At 55.2% G+C, this 23,062-nt stretch overlaps 1 protein-coding gene across 1 annotated transcript in view; it reads left to right on the forward strand.

Annotated features, from left to right (window-relative positions):
* NIN (ninein) overlaps nt 1-23,062 on the forward strand; it is a 57,637-nt gene continuing 34,575 nt past the window's right edge. The window contains exons 1-4 of the mRNA XM_041458511.1: nt 1-65; nt 5,843-6,046; nt 12,344-12,425; nt 20,946-21,109. Of these exons, the coding sequence (XP_041314445.1) occupies nt 5,864-6,046; nt 12,344-12,425; nt 20,946-21,109 (429 nt within the window). The 5' untranslated portion in view covers nt 1-65; nt 5,843-5,863. The remainder of the gene's footprint in view (nt 66-5,842; nt 6,047-12,343; nt 12,426-20,945; nt 21,110-23,062) is intronic.

The raw sequence follows: 23,062 nt of genomic DNA on the forward strand, positions 1-23,062 counted from the left end.
CTCCCCCGGGCCCGCAACGCTCCGAGCGCTCCGCCAGCGCCGCCGCGCCCGCGGCACCGGCAGCGGTGAGGCCGGGACGGGAACGGGGAGCGGGGAGAGGGGCGGGAAGGGGCACCACCGAGCCCCGGGTGCGGGGGGAGCGCTGTCCGCCCCGGTCCCTCCTCCGCGGGCGGTGCCGGGGCCCAGCCCGCCCCTTCCCGTCCCTTCCCGGCGGGACCGGCCGCGTGTGCGGGGCGCCGGGACGGGCCGGCGGGGAAGGGGCGCAGCGGCGAGGTGGGTGCCTGGGGAGGAAGGGGAGATGGAGGGTGGGGAGGTGCTGGAGGGAAAGGGGGAATGCTGGAGGGATGGGATGCTGGAAGTGGGGGGTGTGCTGGAGGAAGGGGGTGATGGGGATGGGGACGCGTAGCCGCAGGGCGCGGTGGTGGTTTCAGGGGTGTCTGTGAGTGGGTGCCACCCCAAAGCCACCAAGGGCCCCTCGGCGCTGGTGGCAGTGGTCCCAAGGGGTGACAGGTACCGGGTGTCGCTCGCCCTCCTGCCAAGGGCACCCCATCCCTGCTCCCGGAGAGATGCTCCGAGCGCTGGGAGCGGGTTCTGGACCGCTCTGGCCGGGCTGAGCTCGGGAAGCAGCCGGCTGCGGCTGGAGGAATTAATAACAGCAGTTGTTTTGTCATCGGCGAAGCTCTCGTTGTCACCAGGGTGGCAGACAGCATCTGCTGTCTGGTCCCCGACCGTGGGCCCGTCTCCCTTGGAGCATCCCTGTAGGGATGGAGCCGAGGAACGCCAAAATCCACAGCCTGGGCGCATCCAGTGCTGGCGTTTTACTGGGTGCGTGGGTGACAGTTTGGGTGTATCCTGCTCATCCTCCTCGTGTGCTCCCCAAAAGGGAGCGGAGGCTCAGGGCGCGATGTCGCCGTGATTCAGCAGAGCCCGGCTTCATCGGAGCGGCTCCGGGAATTCCCGAATCCCGCATTTCCCGGCGCTGGATGAATTACCGGCTCGCTTTGTTTACTCCTGAAATAATCAGCTTTGTGCCTCCACCTTGGGCTTTATCGCACCCGGGGCTCCCCGAGTCACTGCAGAGCGACTCCAGCCCGATTTGCAAAATCAAACCAGATGGGCGCTTTGTTTTTCCTTACGGAGGGAAGGCTGGGAGTGAAAAGCCCTATTACAATGCAAATACCGGGCTGGCGTGAATATTCAAACCGCTGTGGCTGCTTTTGAAGCTCTTTACATAAATTTATAGTGCTTTTATACGCCATCGCTGCTTTGCTAATCTGGAGTGGAGCTTGGTTAACAGAGTCGCTGCTCTCTGCCAACTTTGGAGGGTCTGGGGGTGTTTTTGGGGTGCATTGAGGTGCAGAGGGAAAATGATGAACGTGGTCAGCGGGGAGGAGGAACTGCCAGCTGTAAGGCTGACTCTGGTGGTGACCCTTGGGGAGCTGGGCGTGCTGTCAAATGATTTACTGACATTAAGGTGCTTCATTGTCCTTCTGGGTTTTGTTTTTCCCCTTCCCCTTTGGTTTCTCGGTGTGACCCTTTGTGGGGTTGTTGCTCCAAGAGGGGACGGGGTGTTGCAGTGTGGGCTGAGCTGGAATTGTCTCTGTGTGGGGATTTTTGGGGTGGACACAGGGACAGGGCACCGAGCTCTTCTCTCTGGTGACCAGAGACAGGACCCAGGGAATGGCTGGAGCTGTGTCAGGTTTGGGTTGGACCTTTCAGGAAAGGTTCTTCCCCCAGAGGGTGCTGGCACTGCCCAGGCTCCCCAGGGAATGGTGACAGAGCTCCAGGAGCTCGGATACCACTCCAGGGATGCCCAGGGTGGGATTGTTGGGGGTCTGTGCAGGGCCTGGAGTTGCACTGGATGATCCCTGTGTGTCCCTTCCAGCTCAGGGAATTCTATGATTCAGCAGAGCTGCTGTGATGGATGAGATGGTTCATTAGGGAATGAGATAATGAGTGTGAGACAACCTCAGCTCTGGCTTTCCAGCAAGGGCTCCACAGTCTGGTTTTGGTGGCTGCTGGGCATCTCATACAACCCCCAGCATTTTTTTTTTTTATTAAAACCTGGGCTCCTGGTGGGTTTTGCCAGCTGTGTTCACATCACCCAGGTTGTCACAAGTGCAGTGGGAAGGGAAAGTTGCTTTAAAGTGCCCAAGTGTGGCTGTGCTCTCCAGCACAGGAGGGACACTCGGAGCAGTGACAACCCATTGAATAGGTGCTTGTGTTTTGGAGGTGGCCACAGGATGCTGCCCTGCTGGCTAATTACTGCTAATTATCAGGCCCTCATTTGAGTGGAGGCAATCAAGAGGAGCAGTAAAAACATTTTCCTCGCTGTCCCTTGGAGGTGATGACTTCAGTGGTGGGCAGGCTGGGATAAGGGCAAGGTACCCATGGTCCTGGTGAGTGATGCAGCCCTTGGGGGCATCTGGGCAGAGCATCCCCAAAATCTCCCTCCTGTGCAACAGCAAAAGTAATTTTGTATAGTCCTAGTGGAAGCTGTCCCTGCCCGTGGCTGGGGGTTGGCATGAGGTGGCCTTTAAGACCCCTTCCAACACAAGTAATTCTGGGATTCTGTAATTCATACTGTTTACAAATACCTCCCCACCCCCCCAAAAAAAAGTAATTGTGCTAATTGTGGTGATTTTCCTTGCTGATGCCATTGATTGACCAATCTGTGTCCTCATTAGCTCCAGGCTAAAGTTGGTATTGATTCCAGGCACTTAAAGATGGGGAGCAGTAATTACTGTTTAAGCCTATATTGTTTGAGTTAAATTTAGCTGAGAATTTAGTCCTATCAGGCCCCTACATTGTGTGCCGTGAAGGTTATCTGGCTCTCAGGAGGGGGTGGATTTAAAAGCAGGAAAGAAATGCCGCTGAAAACTTCCTCTTCTCATCATCCCGGAGCGCTTTTGCTTCCCCGGGCTGGTAATAATGAGAACAGAAATAAGGAATAAGGCGGTGCTGACTCTCCTAAACCTGCACTTTTCACCGCTGTCTGCTCAAGCTGGTCATTCTGGGGGGCTTGAAACAGCACAGAAGGGCAGCAATAAATCTGAACAAAGTGATGCCCTGTGCAGGGACCATCCCCTCTCCTCCTGGCGGGGGTCTGGGCAGCCCCCACTCAGCTATTATCCTGGCTGCCCTCCTGCATCTCAGCTGCTGGCCCATCTGGAGCAGAGATGAAAGGCTGCCCTTTCACTGGGGCTTTGTGTGCCTCTGCTGGGTCCCCCCTTCCCCGTCACGGCTGCTGGAGGTGGCTCTGATGCTGCTGACCTCATTATTGTGACTGCCGGCTGATGCCAGGCGGCCTGGCCAGCTCCTCAGGTAGGAAGGAGGCTTGGGTGGTTTGTTTTTTGGTTTTTTTTTCCCTCTCGCTGCTGAATAATTCAGGCAGGAGGAGGCATCTTGGGTCACCTTGCGCAGCCGGCTGCGTGCGGGAGCCGCCTGCCTAAGATGGAGGTTGTGCAGGATTGCGGGATCTGGGCTGCCGGCAGCTCCCCGTGCCTCTGACCGCAGGTAGGCACCCAGCCTCGGCCTCCCCGCTGCCTCCTGGGGCTGGGGAACGGGGAATCCCTTCCCCAGCCTCTGCAGGGATGGTTGTGTCCCTCTAAGGTCTGGCTGTCGCCCGGCGCGGGGATGTGTGAGGCTGTTCTTGCCAAAAACTCACCTGGGCTGGAGGGCAGGTGTGGCCCACGCACCTGATGCTCTTTTCCTTTAGGGATTGGGGTTTTCCTGCTGGTTTTGTGGGGTTCCCAATGCTGGATTTGCCCAGGGTGAGTTTTTGGGCTCTGTGCTGTTGTGGCACTGAGAGGGGTGATGCCGGTGCTGCGGCAGCAGGGATGCTCGGGGATGTCCTGGGAGGTGGCATTTAGCTCTCCCCACTAACTGGGGGAACTGGTTCTGGCAGTGCAGCAGTAGGGTCAGGTGCTGGAGACATCTCTGGGGGGGCAGGAGGTGGCTGACCCTGAAGATAAGGGGTTCAGAAATGCTTGGGAAGCTCTGTGGGGTGGAGTCATCTTTGCTGGAGGCTTGGCTGTGAGTTTTGGGGCCTCTGGAATGTGCAGGCAGGGCTCCCTGACACCAGGATCCAGCACTGTCAAGCCCTGTGGGTGCAGGTGGGAAACAGGGTTGGTGGTGTGGGAATGGAAACAAGTTTGTTGCCTTCCTCCTGCTCATTAAAAAACCTGCACCTGAGGTTTTGGGTGCTGCCTCCTCCTCTGTGCCCCAGGTCGAATGTGTCTGTGCCCTCCCTCCTCCCCCCAGTGCTTGGGCGCCGTGAGAAATCAGCTCAAGAGGGATTTGGGGAGAAAAAAATAGGACAGGGAGGGTGTGAGGCTCAGGTGGAAGGGTTGTGTCCATCCCTGGAGTGTCCACAGCCATCCCTGTCTGGGGCAGGGCAGGAGGAAGGGCAGCCTGGCTGGGCTGTGCCTCCACCAGCCCTGCATCCCTCAGCAGATGTGGGATCCAGGGGATGCTCTGCCCTGGCATCTGCTCCTGCAGCCAGGGAAATCAAGGACACAGCTGCTGCAGTGCCTGCCCTGGAGATTTCCTGGCTGGGCTGGGCAGGGGCGTGGAACTGGGCTGCAACTGGAGCAGCTCTGGGATGTCCAGGAGTGCTGCTGGTGGCCCAGGGAGCCACAAGAACCCTGTGAGGAGCAGAGGGGACAGGGCTGGATGGGGAGGGGGTCGGGGTTGGACCCCCTGTTTTGGGAAATGTGTCTGGCACAAGCTGCAGCAGTCACAAAACCAGAATTCCCATGGCTGGCTGGTGTGGGGTCATGGATGAGGCTGGCCAAGCATCCTGGGATGCCCAGTTGGGTCCTTGGGACACCAGCTGCAGTGTCCACTGTCACCCAAGCGTGGTGACAGTGCCCGTTGTGCCCCAGGGCAGTGGCACATCCACACCCAGGCTGTGTGGTGGCACTGGGTGACACTGCTGCCACCCAGAGCCAGCCAGGAGCCCTGGGCCAGGCTGAACAAACAGCTCCAGCCAAATCCTTCATTTCAGACAGGAAATTTCCCTCTACCCCCCTGCCAGAACAGCTCCTGGGGCTGTGATCCTGTTAGCAATGGATGAGAGGGGTGAAAACTTGCCTTGGAGGGGAAGATGAAGACCTGAGGCAAATTGGGTCTGGGTTTTGTGTGCCTGGTGCAGGACACCAGGTATGTTTTGGCTGTCTCCACGCTGCTCTGGGTTTGCTGCCTGTCCAACCCTTCTCTGCCTTCAGCCAGGGTTTCACCTGAAACACCTGAGGGAGAGCAGCACAGGGAGGAGTGCTCAGCAGCTGGGCTTGATTTTGGAGTTTTTTCCCCGAGCTAAAGCATCCCATGATCCCAGCTGTGGTGCAGGAGGGTGTGTTGTGCCCGTGGAGGGGGTGGCCACGGTGGCTGGCTGCCTTGAAGGGTTTGGGCTGGGGTCTGCTGCCCTCCCCTCCTCAGGCACAGCCCCACACTCCGCTCCCTGCAGCTGCTGAGCTGGTCTTGGCTTGTTTATCTTCTCACCAAAGCCTCACCTGCAACACCTGGGGATCACTGGAGCTCAAGGGAACAATTTAGCTGCTGCAGCTGAGCCAAACGAGCTGACAGGAGCAGCGTGAGGTGGCACACGGGGCTGGCCCAGCCACCTGGGCTGTCCCCTCCCCAGGGTTTGGCTCTGCAGGCTTTTTCCCCTGGGGTTTTTCTGCTCTGTGACTTCTTCCCCCAGTGGGCTGGAGCAGTGGTGGAGCATTAATGCAACCAAACACAGCCCCAGACAGCCTGGTGGGCAGCTGCTGTGCCAGCCCTGGGGGGTTTTCTGCTGTCCCTTGTCACCCACGGTGACCTGGCCTGTCTCTTCCCGCAGGTGAGCGTGGCAGGCTATGGGATGGATGAAGCTGAGCAGGACCAGTATGAAGCTCGCCTCAAGGAGCTCTTTGACAGCTTTGACAGCACAGGCACGGGCTCCCTGGGGCAGGAGGAGCTCACTGACCTCTGCCACATGCTGCACCTGGAGGAGGTGGCCCCAGCACTGCAGCAGACCCTCCTCCAAGGAAACCTCCTAGGCAGGGTAAGGAGCTGGGGGGATGGAGGGGGCAGTACCTGCATGCATGGAATGGTCTTGGGAGGAGCCTGGTGTGTGTGATTTGTGTATATCCAACATTCCTGAGGCTCTGGCGCTGCAGGACTCGTGGGGTCTGGTCTGTTCAGCAGGGTGGGCACAGGGCAACTTCCAAGAGTAAAATTGGTGATAACAGGGGAGGGAACTGCTCTGTCTGCCCTGACTGCAGGTGGTCTGAAGCTCAGGAGCCACCACTTCAGGCTGAGCCTTGTGCACTGCTGTGCTTTCCCATGCCCAGAGCAAGGGCCAGGTCCAGGCTGCCCCCAGCCCTGGGTCACCTCCCCAAACCAGCTCACTGGCTGCTTAGACAAACTCTGAGCCACTTGGGATGGGACAAAGACCTAAATCCAGGGCTTGAGCCTGTGATTTAAGCTGGCTTAAGCTGTAGTTAGACTGGCCGGGCCGCGTGCAGTCACGGATGTTTCTCTAAGGTGGAGAATATTGTCCCACGCTGTCTGAGCTGCCTTTGTCCACATTACCTGGTGTTGGTGGCTCCCCAAAGCCATTTTTCAGGGGTGGTTTTACCTTTATGGGGTTAAATCCCAGGGCAGTGAGCAGAAGCTGCTTGCCCTTGGGGGGATGTCCTTGTGCTCTGCGTTAGGTCTGCACGCCGTGCTCAGAGTGCACGAGATCCTTCCCTGGAAATCACCCTGAAATCCCATCACTGCTCATTAAAATCAGAAAAATGTGGAGCAGGGCAGCCAGGGCTTTCAACAGACAGGCAGCCATCCCAACTCCAATTTCCAATCAAACAAAATAATTTCACAAACAAAATTCCTCTAACAAACAAAGGGATTTTTCCTTTTCCCTCCTCTTCCTTGCCTGCCCTGGGGCCATGGCTCTTCTGCTGATAGTGAGTGGAGCTGGGATGGATTCAGGTGGAGGTTGTTGACCTTTAGAGTTGCTGTGTGGCATTTTCTGGAGCACCAGAGACTCTGTGCTGCTGTGTCATCTTGGGCGCCCAGCACTTGGATGCTGTTATCAAAGAATCCCAGGATGGTTTGGGTTGGAAGGACCTTAAAGCCCATCCAGTGCCACCCCTGCCATGGCAGGGACACCTTCCACTAGCCTAGGCTCCTCCAAGCTCTGTTCAGCCTGACCTTGGACACTTCCAGGGATTCAGGAACAGCCACAGCTGCTCTGGGCACCCTGTGCCAGGGCCTGCCCGCCCTCCCAGCCAGAAATTCCTTCCCAATATTGAATTTAAATCTATTTTCCTTCAGCTTAAAGCCATTTCCCCTTGTCCTGTCACCTGGCTTTGCCACTCGTGGGACGGTGGCATAGAGAGAAAAGGACAGATGTGGCTGTCACAGCTGGTCAGGGCACCAAACCCCTGTTAAAGCATCCAGAGTGCAGGCTCACACTCACCCCATCCCAACCCTGCAGGGCACGAGGCATCCCATTTGATTTCATTCCCCCTTTGTCCCTGGGGATGGTTCTCCCTTCCAGCCTGCCACAGAGCCTCAGGACAATCTCTGTCTCCTGTCCCTGCTCCTTAGCAGCAGCAGCAGTGGGCCAGGTTTAAGCATGAGCCAGATTTCAATTTCCTGACCCTGGGATCCTCGGGCTTTCCTAGGGGAGAATAGCAGCAGACACAGAGCTCCCTGAGCACAGACTTGTTGCACCTGCCCCTCCTGCTGCAGATGGTCCCAGCTTTTGTCTGCCTGCACTTCCAGGGGCTGGGATTTATGGGAGGGCTCCGGGGAGGGGGGCAGCGGGGGAAGGTTTTGTTTGCTCGGGGGCAACTCGGTGGGGCCACGTGCTTGTCTTTGTGCTGGGGCTCTGCTCCAGGGATGAATGGGTGCTCTGGGATCAGAAAATCGTGGCATGGTTTGGGTCAGAAGGGGACCTTAAAGATCACCTCGTTCCAGCCCTCTGTCCTGGGCAGGGGCTGGAGCTGAGTTTCCATCCAGAGAGGGGCTGGAGGTGCTGTGGTGGTTTGGGGATGGGTGGGGTCTGGTGTGGGGTGTAAATCCTGCCCTGACTCGTGGCACAGCCAAACCCCTGTGCAGGTGTTTTCCTCACACATTGTGTGCAGAGGTGATGCTCCCAGCGGCTCCTGGGCTCCTCAGGAAGGCTCTGTCCCTCATCCTTGATGGCAGGAGTGAGGGGATGGGTGTGCCTGTGCCTGTCTGTCTGTCTGCCCTCCTTGTGCCCTTTAATCAGCAGCAAAGCAGAGGTGGCTTGGGGACAGTGCTCGTGGGCCTGGCTGATGTGCAGGGATGGGGATGGGCCCTGGAAGCCAGCCCCTGTCCCTGGAAGTGTCCAAGGCCAGGCTGGAGAGGGCTTGGAGCACTCTGGGATGGTGGAAGGTGTCCCTGCCATGGTAGGGAGTGGGATGAGATGAATTTTGAGGTCCTTTCCAGCCCAAATCCTCCTGGGCTTCTGTGAAGTTGGGCACCTCCATGCCCTGTGCAGAGCCTGTCCTTGGAGCTGTCCTTGGGCAGGGATGGGGAGCTCAGGTTTCACCTGCACCGCTGCATTCACAGCCTGCAGCAAGGACAGCCTGGCTGGGCTGGCACTCCCAGCTCCCTTCAGTGACCTCTTGCAAAACATCCAAACATCCTCCCCTGTGCCCGCAGTGCTGCTGCTCCCCTGGGGCCCCGGGGGCTTGGCCGAGGCTGCCCTGTTCTGATGGCACTGCAGGATTGGCTTCTCAGGACATGAAGGAACAGCTGGAGCTGTGCCAGGGGAGGTTTAGGTGGAAATAAGGAAAAGGTTCTTTTCCCAGAGGGGGCTGGCACTGCCCAGGCTCCCCAGGAATGGGCACAGCCCCGAGGCTGCCAGGGATGCCAGGCTGGGATTGTTGGGGGTCTGGGCAGGAACAGGAGCTGCCCTAGCTGATCCCTGCGGGTCAGGATATTCCCTGATCCTCCATCTCCCCCAGCAGACATTCCCTGTGCAGCCTTCTGGCTGGAGGGAGTTTGCAGACAGGGGCAGAGCTCTGGGGATGGGGTTTGTGCTGGAGATCAAGGGCAGGGAGATGGAAGGAGCCTGCCCCGGCTGTGCCAAGCGCTCTGCATGGCAGGGACACAGCAGGAGCAGCAGGTACCTTGGCACAGGCTCCCAGCTCTTTCTAGTGCTAATCAGTCACGGCTTCAGAGGGAGCTGGCTGTGCAGGGGCATTGGGATTTCTCAGAGGAGCTGGGGTTGCTCAGCAGCACGGCTTTGGTTGGTCCCTGGCTGCCTGGGGAGGCTGGGCTGGGCTGGCTGTGCCTCTCTGCTGCTGGGTTTGTCTTGTTTGATTTATTTGTTCTGAGAAAATTCTCCTTGCTGTGCAGGGGTGCTGCCCTGGCTGTGCAGTGCTGGTCTGGCTGTGGGGTTTGCAGGGCCCCCACGTTGCTCCAAGCTCCATCCAGCCTGGCCTTGGGCACTGCCAGGGATCCAGGGGCAGCCACAGCTGCTCTGGGCACCCTGTGCCAGGGCCTGCCCACCCTGCCAGCCAGGAATGTGTGTGCTGTCCCTGATCCTGGGTGGGCATGACAGCACATTGTGCATCACCTGCCCAACCCCCATTGCCTTCTGGCTGGCTGGGATCAGCCCCAAATTGCTGAGAGACCCCCATGAGCAGACACACAGATGAGCAACACCAAAACACAATCATAAAATCGGAGAATGGTTTGGGTTGGAAGGGACATTAAAGCCCATCTTGTTCTACCCCTGCCATGGCAGGAACACCTTCCACTTCCCCAGGCTGCTCCAAGCCCATCCAGCCTGGCCTTGGGCACCTGCAGGGATGGGGAACCTGTGCCAGGGCCTGCCCTCCCTTGCAGGAGGATTTCTGCAGCCTTTGTGGCTTTGCTGTGCCGTGGCTGCCTTGCCTGGCTCGTGCCCCAGCCCGGCTCTGCTTTTATCAGTGCTGTTTCTCTGACTCTCTGAGCCCTCTCTGCCTGCAGACACGCCACATCCAAGGTCAGAGGTGCACCACAGGCTGGTTTTGCTGCTCAGCTGGTGTTGGAAAAACCTCTGGCCCACCTTGAGGACAAACCTCCCCCCTCTGCCAGCTGTGACTCCACCTGCAGAGTGAGGAGGGCTTTGGGGAGCCCCCCGTGCCTGTCCTGTGCTGCTGATGTGCATTTGCAATGCTGCTGTGCAGCACAGGAGCCCGGCCACATCTGCTGCTCAGCCTGCTCTTCCTCAGGCTCCTCTGGTAAAATCAGAGTGACACAGGGCCAGTCTATTTTATTGGACCCCAGTGTCTAATTGGACACCAGCTCTGCAGTGGGTTTTACTAAGCCCACTCTTTGCCAAGGGCTGTAGGGAGCAGGGTGGGCTCAGCCTATTTTATTTTTCTTTTTTTCCCCCCTTTCCTGGTGATTTGTCAGCCACACAATAGTTGGGGGTGTGAGCAGCAGCATCTCCCCCTGCTCTTGGTGGGAGGAGTGGGCAGCAGAGCATCCTGTGCCCTGCTCAGGGGGATGTTTGGCATTTTTGGGGATGATCAGCACACAGGGCTGTTTTGTGGGCATGTGCTGCAGTGAAAGGCTTGATTTTGACATCTCCTTCATGCTCCTCCTGTGCCCCTGCAAGCACAGGGGCTTGAGCAGCTCTGAGGCTGGACTTGATGACCTTAATGATTCTTTTCCCACCTGAATGATTGCCCAACCCTTCCTCCTCAGTTTTGGCTGGGAATGAGAACCTGCTCAGCTCATCAGTGAGTTTCCTGCATTCAGGAAGCGTGGATGGCTGCCTCTGTCCTTGTGCAGCTGAGCAAGGGCTCAGCTCCTCCTCCTTCCTCCTCCTCATTAGTGCAGGCAGGAGTTATGGGGCTCATTATGCAGAGCAGGTGATGTCAGTGCTGCTGCACACCTGCCCGGGTGGTTTGGCTTTATTTAATCCTCTGTGTTTGTGTGAGGGATGCAAAGTGGATCTTGTTTTCTTGTGAGGTGCCAGCCCCAGCACCCATCCAGGGGATTGGCTCTGCCCATTTATTCCTGAGATGATCCCATGGGGAGGGAACCTGTAATCTGAACACCCTCATCTTTTATTCATCCTCATTTAGTCTAAATGTCAAGTTTTTTCTTTTTTTTTTAATGGGGGAAATTCTCCTCTCTCTGTGAACTGGCCTTTTTGAAGTACACCAGTGTCTGCAAATGGATGGCAGCAATTAGTATTCAGATGAAGGCATTCCTGATGAGCTTCTGTGCTGAAAATGTTTTTTTAATTGTGTTTAAAAAACATGTTTAAAACTGTTTAAAGCCTCAGGGGTGATCGGCACTGCCTGAGCTGTGGCATGAGGTGCTCCCCTGTACCTCCATGGCTCACCTCTGTCCCCTCCCTACCAGGGAGCTTGTTGGTATTTTTCTGAGCTTGCTTGACCCCCAAAAACAAGTTGGAGAACTTCAGATTTGAACTCTGCTGCTTGTGCCTCCCCCAGCAGCATGGAAATCCCTCAGAGTGCAGCCCTGCCAGCCAGAGCAGCCTCGCTGGGTTTCTTTAAATACAAAATCTTTCTGTTCCATGCTAAAAATTCTTCTAAGATTTATTTAGCCAAGAGAAATGGCAGCAGCCAGCTCTGCCTGGCCACTGCCCCTTGTCACATAGCTCCTCCAGCTGTCCCTGGCTCTGGTGTCCCCCGGGCTGGAATTGCTGACATTCCCCAGCAGGCTGGCGAGGATGCTGCAGCCCCTTCTGGCAGGCAGGAGGCTTTCCAGGAAGGCACAGATGGAAAAAGAAAAAGAGGAAAAAACCCCCCCTCAGTGGCAGGAACATCTCTGTTTTCCCCAGCTTCACTCCAGGCTTGGTGTTCCTAGTTCAGCCCTCCCAGAACTACAGGAGCTGCCCTGGAAAGGGAGGGATTTTTCTGCCATCCACCTTGGGAAGTGGTTTTTGAAGCTAAGTTAGGGCAGTGGAGCATTTCCACAGCAGAATATTCATCCCTGCTCAGGAATGGTGTCATCGTGGAAGCCACTGACCCTGGCCAGGTCACCTCAAGGGCTGGAGGTGTCCCTGCTCCTTTGGACATGTTCCTTATGTTCCTGCTCCATGGAAAAACCCAACCAGTGCCCGAGATCCGTGCCTTTGGGTCCTTCTGGGTGGCAATAATTGTTGCCACGTGCCCAGAGGTGCTGGCTGTGTCTGCGTGTCCCTTGCTGTCACTTCTCCAGGGCTCCTCTGTGCCAGGGTGGTGAGGAGTGATCTCACTGCTGCCCATCTTCCTGCTGCATTTTGGCCTCATATTTAACTCCCTGCACCACCTGATTGCCTCTTTCCTTCCTTTTTTTTTCTTATTCTTTTTTCCCACAGGTCCACTTTGATCAGTTTAAAGAAGCACTTATCCTCATCTTATCCAGAACCCTGTCAAATGAGGAGCACTTCCAAGAACCAGGTAAATACTGAAATTAGCTGAACTGGTGTATTTTCATTGGCAGAGCAGCTGTGGGTGGCTCTCACAGAAGAACTTAGAAGAGAAAGTGTTTTTTGGGTAGTGCCATGCATGCAGAAAAGGCTGATCTTGGGAGAAAAGGTGTTGGTTTGGGGTTTTTTTTATTTTTATAGAGATGGGGTAATTGAGAGGTTTAAAGATAAGATTTATAAAAATTATTTTATTTATATTAATGTATTTATAGTCTAATTTATTATTTATATTTTATTATTTAATTATTTTAATATTATATATAATGTAACACATTCTATTTTATAATATATTATATTTTTTATTATTTAGTTTTTTTATTTTATTTTTATTTATAAAAATAAAAGATGTTATTTTTTTTATTGGTTTTGGTGAAGGGTGAGAAATGGAACCTTTACAAAAAGGGAGCCAAGGTTTGTTGTGGAGCCTTGCACACGGGTGTTTTCAGAGCCATTGGGGATTTCTCTGCCATTCCCATGGTCTGGATGCCCAGGATGGCTGTGAGCAGGCAGCTGCAGCCCCCTCCAGATGCTCAGGATGGCTCATGGCTGGCACAGGGGCTCAGCTCTCTCCATCCCACACCACTCTGCTGGCCAGGGATGCTTCAGGAGCAGAGAGCTGTGGCCAGGCAGACAAATGGCTGAATTCCTGCTGCTGGGGCTTTTCCCAGCTGGGGCTGGTGTTGGATTTTGTGTTTTTTAAGTCCATTCTTTTTAAGTTTCATTGTGCCTGAGATGAGCAGGGTGTAGGAAGCTTCTCTGGATTTCTCCCAGGAAAAACAGTCAGGCTGCTCCAGAGGTGTTCCTGAGCAAGTGAAGCCCCTGAAAAACCGGGCTGGGCAGAGAATTCCAGGATGGTTTGAGTGGGAAGTGACCAGTGCCACCATCCCCTGCCATGGCAGGGACACCTTCCACTGTGCCAGGCTGCTCCAGGTGCCATCCAGCCCCTGGCCTTGGGCACTGCCAGGGGCTCTGCTGAGAGTCCTCAGTGTTTTCCTTGCTTTGTTTCAGTGTGCCTTGAAAATGGGGCTTTTTTAGGCTTTCCTTGGCAGGAAAGGTTTCAGCCTGAGTGTTTTCCCCCTGCAGCAGGGCCTGGGAGCTGTGGGGCCGTGCTTGGGGCTGAGCCCCTGCAGCTCCAGCTGGTGCCACACCTGTATGTAAATAAATCCCTAATCCTGTCCTTGGAGCAGCAGGGGAGCCAAATCCCCCAAGGAGAAAACAGCTTAGCAAAGGGGGACAGAGAATTCTCCAGGTTTCCTCTCCTGGAGCATCAGTCTCAGCTGGAGCATCCCACTCTGGGGAGAGGAGCCTGCCAGCAAAATTACAACTTTCCCCTTTCATTAAGGCTGCACAAACCACAGGGTTGGAGAGGTGTGATTGATGGATTATTTTTATTTTCCACCTCTCATCTCCAAAGCTCTTCAGTGCTGTGAGAGGGGTGATGGCAGCTCTTGTGCCTGGCATTCCTTAATGGAATTTCCAAGTGCAGGTGGGTGGGTGCTCGGGGGGAGCAGCCCTGCCAGCCCCTTGGGAAGGAGCTGGCACAGAGCAGGAATCAGCCCCAGTGAGGCAGAACTAATCCAGCATTCTGCATTTAGTGGGGTATCATATGGCTGAGAAGCTCCAGCTTGATTGAAATGTAAATAAATCTTCCAGAAATGGCTAAATTTGGGGTTAGCACAGGGGAAATTACAAGTGAAGCTGGAGAGCTCTCCTTGGGGACACTCTTGTCACAGTGGGGTTGGAATGGCAGGGAATCAAAGGGTGTGGGGTGCAGGTAGGGAGCCAGAGCCAGGCAGGCCTGGGAGGCATTTTATTTTTAATGCATTTTGACAGGTTGGTTAATGCCAAAGTCTTTGCTTCTTTTAATTTAGATCAAACTGGAGATTTGGAGAACAAGCTGCTTTGTGCTGTTGGTGTCAAACTGTCAGGGAGTGTGGAAATGCTGGTGTTCCAGCCTGCCCCAGGCTAGGGAAAAATTGAGTTAAGAGCTCTAAATCGTATCATTTAAATGAAAATTTAATTTGAGGGGGGATTGGAGGGGGGAGAAGCAGAGATTTTAAGGCCGTTTGCAGCATCTGGGAAGTTTGCTCTGGAAGGAAGTGACTGTGGTGGTTTTCTCCAGGGATTTGGGTGATGGGAGGGTCAGAGGGCAGCGCTGGAGCTTTGTGCTGCAGCCCAGAGAGCTGTGGGACACAGCCAAGGGGGTGGCATGTCCTTGTCCCCGTGGATGCTGTCAGCTCAGCGAGGAGGGCTGGGCACAGCGAGGGTGACAGGAAGGACTTGGAGCACAGAGGGATGCAGCCCCTGTGCTGCCCAGAGATTTGGGGTTGTTCAGGATGGAGAAGAGAAGCTTTGGGGACGCCTTGCAGCCTTTTCCAGTACCTGAAGGGAGCCCAAAAGAAACAGGGAAAGGGATTATCCACAAGGGCCTGGAGTGACAGCACAAGGGGGAAGTGGCTTTGAACTGCCAGAGGGCAGGGATGGATGGGATTTTGGGAAGGAATTTCTCTCTGGGAGGCCCTGGAATAGAATTCCCAGAGCAGCTGTGGCTGCCCCTGGATCCCTGGCAGTGCCCAAGGCCAGGCTGGACAGGGCTTGGAGCAACCTGGGACAGTGGGAGGTGTCCCTGCCTGTGGAAGGAGATGATTTTCAAGGTCCCTTCCACCCAAACTGGTTCTGTGACAGGGGCTGGGGACAAGGAAGCAGAAGTGCTGCAGTTCCTGCAGAAGCAGCCACTGGGGTTTCCCCCTTTCGGGAGGACAGGGAGGTGGGAGAAGCGCTCAGGCTTGCAGAGAGCAGCTGATGTATTTACATTTTATTTTCTTTGTCTTGGCAAAGAGGCTGAATTCCCCTTTGCAAAGGTAAGACTGGCAGGGAGGATGGTGCTGCAGGCTCCTTGCCTGGGAGGCAGCCCTGGGAAGCAAGGCAGAGTTCCAGAGCTGCTGTGATCAGCTCTGTCCCCTCCAGGGTGTCAGAGTGGGGACACAGACCCAGCTGTGAACCAGAGCATCAGCTGGCTGGGCAAAGCCTGCCTCTGCTGGGAACAGGGGTGGGGAGATTCCAGGAAAAGCAGAAAAAAAGCTTGAGTGTGGTTTAAAATAATCACTATTTTAGCTCTTGATTCTTGGTGCTGCTGCCACTGCTGCTCTTTGTGCACGGGTCACTGCAGCAGTGAGGGGACAATAAAATAGATTTAAGGGTGGGGAAAGGGGGGGAAAAAAAAATCAGTTGTGTGGGTGATTAGGGAAGAAAAAAAATCAGGCTTTTTTTTCCTCCCCATTATAGCAAATAAAAAGTGCATGGAGGCTGGGCTAGGGAGGGATTATGGGGTGGAGTGCAGGATTACAGGGACACCCAGGAGAAATTAAAGAGCAGTTTGACGCCATCCTCCCCACAGTCACGAGGGTTTTGGGGTTTTTCCTTCCCCATTTTTTTCCTTCTCCTCCTGGAGACAGCAGAAATGCCCTCTAAAAGAAGGGGCTGGTGGGGATGATGCCCTTTGGAAGGACCCCATCCCTGGGGGAAAGGTTGTTCAGGTGGCTGCAGCACTGGGTAAAACCAGTGTCACAGCCCAGGCAGGGGTGGCTGATGCTTTTTGATGATTTTTGGGTCAAAACACGTTGGTTTTGGATTGTGGTGACCCTGCCATGACTCCTCTCTTCTCCCACTGCTGAGGCTGAATGATGAAATAGGACTTGGAGGGGTTCAGACATACCTGGTGCCTCAGGGGATTAGGATTTAGCAGATCCTGGCTGCCATGTGCTTTGCCCAGCAGTTGGAGCATCCCTCCCTTCCAAATCTTAAGCAGCAGAGAAATTAATTTCACCTCTGAAGGCTGGGATTGTGGGATGAGGGTGCTCCTGCTCTAAACCCCCTTTTGTCTGCGCTGCAGGGCTTTGATGCCTGGCCCAGGGAAGGGGAGCCCCCCTCCCTCCCCATCTGAGGGCAGAGCAGGATTTTGAAATGACTTATCTGGTGCAGAAAGGCAGAAAATCAAGTGTAAATCTCCAGCCATGGAGACATTTCAGTGGGATGGATGGGGGGAGTGAGAGAGGGAATTGATGGCTCCTGTCTGTGGCGCTTAAATCAGGGAGCTCTCGTGAAATGCAGAATTGGGGGGGGGGGTGTTTCATTCCAGGGGCACTTGGAGGGACACAAACCCTCTGGGCAGTGGGCAGGAAGGTGAGAGGCTTCTTGTCTCAGCCTCCTCCTCTTGCCCCCAGCCTGGGGGCAGTTCAGGGGTGCAGATCAGACCCCAGTGTCTAATTGGACACCAGCTCTGCAGTGGGTTTTACTAAGCCCACTCTTTGCCAGGGGCTGTAGGGAGCAGGGAGGGCTCAACCCATTTTATTTTTCTCTTTTTCCCCCCTTTCCTGGTGATTTTTCAGCCACACAATAGTGGGGGTGTGAGCAGCAGCATCTCCCCCTGCTCTTGGTGGGAGGAGTAGGCAGCAGAGCATCCTGTGCCCTGCTCAGGGGGATGTTTGGCATTTTTGGGGATGATCAGCACACAGGGCTGTTTTGTGGGCACCTGCTTCAGTGAAAGGCTTGATTTTGACATCTCCTTCATGCTCCTCCTGTGCCCCTGCAAGCACAGGGGCTTGAGCAGCTCTGAGGCTGGACTTGATGACCTTAATGATTCTTTTCCCACCTGAATGATTGCCCAACCCTTCCTCCTCAGTTTTGGCTGGGAATGAGAACCTGCTCAGCTCATCAGTGAGTTTCCTGTATTCAGGAAGTGTGGATGGCTGCTTTTTGCTTTTGTGTGTGTCTCTGGGCAGCCTGTGCCAGGGCCTGCCCACCCTGCCAGCCAGGAATGTGTGTGCTGTCCCTGATCCTGGGTGGGCATGACAGCACATTGTGCATCACCTGCCCAACGCCCATTGCCTTCTGGCTGGCTGGGATCAGCCCCAAATTGCTGAGAGACCCCCATGAGCAGACACACAGATGAGCAACACCAAAACACAATCATAAAATCAGAGAATGGTTTGGGTTGGAAGGGACCTTAAAGCCCATCTTGTTCTACCCCTGCCATGGCAGGAACACCTTCCACTTCCCCAGGCTGCTCCAAGCCCATCCAGCCTGGCCTTGGGCACCTGCAGGGATGGGGAACCTGTGCCAGGGCCTGCCCTCCCTTGCAGGAGGATTTCTGCAGCCTTTGTGGCTTTGCTGTGCCGTGGCTGCCTTGCCTGGCTCGTGCTCCAGCCCAGCTCTGCTTTTATCAGTGCTGTTTCTCTGACTCTCTGAGCCCTCTCTGCCTGCAGACACGCCACATCCAAGGTCAGAGGTGCACCACAGGCTGGTTTTGCTGCTCAGCTGGTGTTGGAAAAACCTCTGGCCCACCTTGAGGACAAACCTCCCCCCTCTGCCAGCTGTGACTCCACCTGCAGAGTGAGGAGGGCTTTGGGGAGCCCCCCGTGCCTGTCCTGTGCTGCTGATGTGCATTTGCAATGCTGCTGTGCAGCACAGGAGCCCGGCCACATCTGCTGCTCAGCCTGCTCTTCCTCAGGCTCCTCTGGTAAAATCAGAGTGACACAGGGCCAGTCTATTTTATTGGACCCCAGTGTCTAATTGGACACCAGCTCTGCAGTGGGTTTTACTAAGCCCACTCTTTGCCAAGGGCTGTAGGGAGCAGGGAGGGCTCAGCCTATTTTATTTTTCTCTTTTTCCCCCCTTTCCTGGTGATTTTTCAGCCACACAATAGTTGGGGGTGTGAGCAGCAGCATCTCCCCCTGCTCTTGGTGGGAGGAGTGGGCAGCAGAGCATCCTGTGCCCTGCTCAGGGGGATGTTTGGCATTTTTGGGGATGATCAGCACACAGGGCTGTTTTGTGGGCATGTGCTGCAGTGAAAGGCTTGATTTTGACATCTCCTTCATGCTCCTCCTGTGCCCCTGCAAGCACAGGGGCTTGAGCAGCTCTGAGGCTGGACTTGATGACCTTAATGATTCTTTTCCCACCTGAATGATTGCCCAACCCTTCCTCCTCAGTTTTGGCTGGGAATGAGAACCTGCTCAGCTCATCAGTGAGTTTCCTGCATTCAGGAAGCGTGGATGGCTGCTTTTTGCTTTTGTGTGTGTGTTCAGCATTCCCTAAATATTGGGAATTGGTGGGAACATCAAGGGCACCAGCTGCTCTGCTGGGGGGCTTGGGGTGGGAAAGCAGGAGATGGAGGGGCTTAGAGGATGCTGCAGGTGTGTCTCACCACCTGGCTGAGAGGTGATGGTGCTGGAAAGGAGAGGGATTTGTGCTTCCAGGGATGGGGCTGCAGGATGTGATAAAGGAAAAGCTGGAATCCAGTGTTAACAAAAGCACCCTGGCTCTGGAAATGGGATTTCAGGGTTCAGCCTGGGCTGGGATCCCCTCAGCAGCTGGGCTCAGGCACAGCTGGTTTGGAAGCTGGGGCAAACTTTGTTCTCCTCAAGCTGTGGAGGGTCACCTTTCCCTCCCAGGGATGTTCTCAGGGCTTCACAGTTTTTTAATTACAAAAGGCAAACAAGCTCACCCGTGGTGCTGAGAGCCAAGAGAAGAGAGAAATCAGCTGCCAGCCTGCAAATGCTTAAAGCACAGCGTGGGGAGAGGCTCCTGTTGTTCCCTTTGCCGTGCTCACAGGGGCACGGCGTGGTGGCACTTGTGTCCCTGAGGGTCACAGAGCAGTTTGGCTTGGAAGGGACTTTGAAAACCATCTCATTCCACCCCCTGAAACGAGCAGGAGCACCTTCCACTAGACCAAATTTCCAGCTGCAGCAGTGGGGTGAGCACAGTCAGTGTGGCGGGGTTGGGAACAGGATTCTTGGGGAAATCCAGAGGGAAATTCAGCTGTAGCTTCGCTATTGCTAAATTCCAGCTTCTTCCCCCTCCTCCATCTCTCCAAAGACAGACGGAGGTACGGCTCTGTCTTAGGAATAATAAAAATGATTTCTGAAGAAAAACAAAGCCCCCAGCCCTCTCTTGTTGGGGAGGGAGGAAATAACAGGGTGAATGAGTAGCCTCAAATATTAGCATTTCAGAGAGAGCTGCTGGATGGAGATTGTTCACCACCGGGCGGGCTTTAATAGGAGTGATAAGGTTTGCTTTTGTTCTGGGGCTCTTCCTTAATCAGCCTGTCTCCTCCTGATTTTTCTATCGGTGCACTCCATCAGCCCAACTTTCATGTGCTGAGTCCCAGCTGCAGCAAATCTTGTTAGAATGGCCTTGTTCAAACACGGGCGCCGGGTTTGTTCCCTAGAGCTGCGCCGAGGCTGGATGGAGTGTGGGGCTGCAGGAATCAAAGCACTCCTCAGCCTGTGTATTTTATAATTCATTGCATAGCTAAGTTGTGGGATATATATTTTTTTTCCCCCTCTAACAAGCTTGAAGCCTTTTCTTCCATATCTAAAGGAATATTATCCGAGGAGGCATTTGGGTAAGGGGGTTTGGAGACCTGCTGCTTGCCGTGTGTCCTTTGTCAGTGGTGGAACAGCTTCCCTGGGCCTTATTAGTATTGCACTCCTGCATTTCTTTTATATCAGGGCCCTCTGCAAATAAAATTTTCAAAAGCTGCTGCTCTTGCCACTGCGAGTGGCGGAAAATAAAAGATGATGGAGTCCTGGGGGGGTTTCAGCAGTCAGGTTAGCAAACACTGAAACAAAGCGTGGCACGGAGCCTTCCCCTAATTGAATCCCTGGCTAATTTGGTCCTTGGTTTAATTTGCCCCCTGCTCCAGATTCTCACTGAAAACAGCCCAAAACGTGCTTATTTATTTTTTTTGTTTTGATCCTCGCCTGCCAGCGCTCCCGGATAATTCAGTCCCCAAAGGCAGGAGCTTGCTGGGGGAAGCTGGAGCTGGGGAATGTGGAGCCCCTGTAATTAGATGACGACTCCAAAGGGTTATTTAGATCTTGCAGTTGGCTTTGGCTGCTCAGCACAGGCTGGGACCTGCCCCACCGTCTGAGCTGGGCTCAGCTGCTCCCGTCGGCCCCCGAGAGGCTCCAAACTTGCCCGATTTTTTTCCACTCTCCCGCTTGTTTGGGCATTTTTAATGGAGCTGAAACTCAAACCCCTGGAAAGCAGCAGCAGCCGCCCAGGTGTCTGCAAGATCTGGAGACTTGAGCTGCCTCAGTGCAACTCTGTCCCTAATTAAACCTGCCTGGTGCTGCTAATGGAGATGACTGCAAGGACGAGAGGCCTAATGGACTTTCCATCCAAAGCTCCTGGCGAGGTTGAGGTGGTTTTCTCCTCCCCATCCTGTTAACTTGAGCTGGGAGTTGGGGAAGGGCGAGGAAGAGGAAGATTCCACCTTGTGACAGCTTTTTTTGGCAGGTAGCAGCACCAATTCTAACCATCAGAGCCAGGGTGAGGGCGGTGATGATCCAGGCACGGAGCCGCCGTTGGCGCTTGCCCACCAGGAATGGTGGCGGCAACTGGGCGCTCAAAATTCTGCTGAAGGAACAAACCATCCCTGAGGGAGCTCAGCAATCACATTCCTGATGTGTTTTGTGCTTGGATTCCCCAGATTCCTCCCCAGAAGCACAGCCCAAGTACATCAAAGGCGGCAAACGCTACGGGCGCCGCTCCCTGCCGGAGTTCCAGGAGTCGGTGGAGGACTTTGCCGAGGTGACGGTCATCGAGCCGCTGAGCGAGGAGCCACATCCTGCTCACATTGCTGCCAGCCAGGAGGTCAGCAGGGAGGGGTGGGTCTTGGGGAGGCCTTGTCACCTCTGGGCATCGCTGCTCCCCACATCCAGAGGGGTTGGGATGCGCTTGGAGCCTTCCCAGCAGAGGCGTTGGCCGCTCTCCTAGGATGGGTGCTGGGGTGGCATTGTCACCTCTGGACGTGGCTGCTGCCCTCATCCAAAGGGGGTTGGGATGTCCCAGTGCCTTTACTGGCCGCTCTCCTTGCCTGTCCCCAGGGATGAGCCATGCCAGGCGTGGCTCCCTTGCTCCATGTGCCGTGGGAAGTGGGGAAGGAGCTGGGCCGGTGCTCCTGGCTGGAGTGTGGGCCAGCAATTAAGGGCTGAGCTGCTGCCTCCGTGGCTAACGAGGTGTGGGCTGGGAGCAGACGGAGCACGTCCACATCCATTAGTGCAGCTGCCAAAATCTTGCCGTGGCTCCAGCAGAAGGGATGGGGAAAAGGGGTGGTGGGAGCAGAGCCCCACAGCCAGCAGCTGCTTTGGGTCAGTGGCATCTAATTGCTGGAAAAAATCCCCATTCCTGGTTTTGTGCTCCAGATCTGTGGCTCTCTTTGTGCCAGTGCTTTCAATCCCAGAAGCTCCTCTTGCTTCCCCAGACAGGAAAGCCAAAGGAGCCGAGTGGTTGGAATTGGTGCTGTGTTAGAGCACAGCCACAACAGCATCTCCCTGGAGCTGGGCTGCTTCCAGCCTGCCCTGCTGTGCCAAGTATTGTTGATTCAGGAGCATGTGGTGGCAGTTTTTCCACTGGGAAGGAGAAGCACTGCTGCTTTCTCCCTCCCCTGTCTCGTGGCTTCACTTGGACTTGGGAGCCTCTGCAGCTCTGTTGCAGGGAGACACCCAGCCCTGTGTGAGAAAGCAAGGAGGGAGTTTCCAATTCCCATGGTTTCAGGGTTATTCCTATGCAGCTGAGCTTAAAAATGATAAAAAACCACCAAAGCAACACCTCAAAGAAAAGCTTTTCCACCACTCCCAGCTGCTTTTCCCTGCTCCTGGTGACCTTTGCTCAGCACCACAGGGATGCTCATCCATCTCCTGGCGTTGACCACATGGGCTGCCCTGACCTTGGAATCGATGTTAATCCGCCCACACTCCCCAGGGAAGCGATGTCCTTGGTGGAAGAGGCTGCTCTAATCTTACCCCTTGGTTTTAGCTGTCACGGAGGTGTAGAAGGGTAGTCCATTAACAAGGTCAGTTAATGAACCCAGCTGGTGTGAGCCACGCTGTGCTGTGGGGGCTGGATCAGTCTCCTGCTGGGAATGCTTGTTGCACCTTTTGGGCTGCTGGGATGGTTAATTCCTTTGCAAGTGGAGCAAAAGTCAGGCTAAACTTGTGAAATCCCTTTTTTGTCAGCACCTCCAAAGCAGATCCTCTTGGTATGCGTGGGAATGACTTGCTGGAAGGTGTTGAGGGGTCCCTGGTGCCCTGATTCCTTGGGATGTGGCCAGGGAGCAGCCCTTGCCCAGCTCTCTGCTGTTGTGTGTACAAACACGCCGGCGTTCCGGGCTCTGCCTGGCCTGAGAACTGGGGCAGCGTGGCTTAATTGGTGCTTGCTCCCAAGCAGTGCCAATTAGAAGGGCTCAGGCTGTGTCTGAGAGTTTCCTTCCCTCCCTCCCTCCCTGGTAAACACGGCTGGAAGGCTGCTCTGGGGCCGGCTGCCCAGGGAGGCTCCACCTCCATCCCCCGGGGGTTTCAGGTGCTGCGGGATAAGGTAATGAGCTGCTGGGTCTGGATTTGGCACTAACCCTGCTGTGAGTAGGGGGTGATGGTGGGTTCCTGAGGGTCCCTCTGACCTGCAGGAGCTTGTCCCCATGGGTGCTGGCTGTGCTGATTCCAAGCCTCACTGGGGAGCATCCATCACCTCCCCTTCCCCAGCTGTTGGCTCTGCTCTGGGAGAGGTCCCTCCTGCTTGCAGGTTCAGAATGGTTTGGGTTGGAAAGGA

The sequence above is a fragment of the Pyrgilauda ruficollis genome, unplaced genomic scaffold, assembly GCF_017590135.1.
Source record: "Pyrgilauda ruficollis isolate IOZ18807 unplaced genomic scaffold, ASM1759013v1 scaffold129, whole genome shotgun sequence".
NCBI lineage: Eukaryota > Metazoa > Chordata > Aves > Passeriformes > Passeridae > Pyrgilauda > Pyrgilauda ruficollis.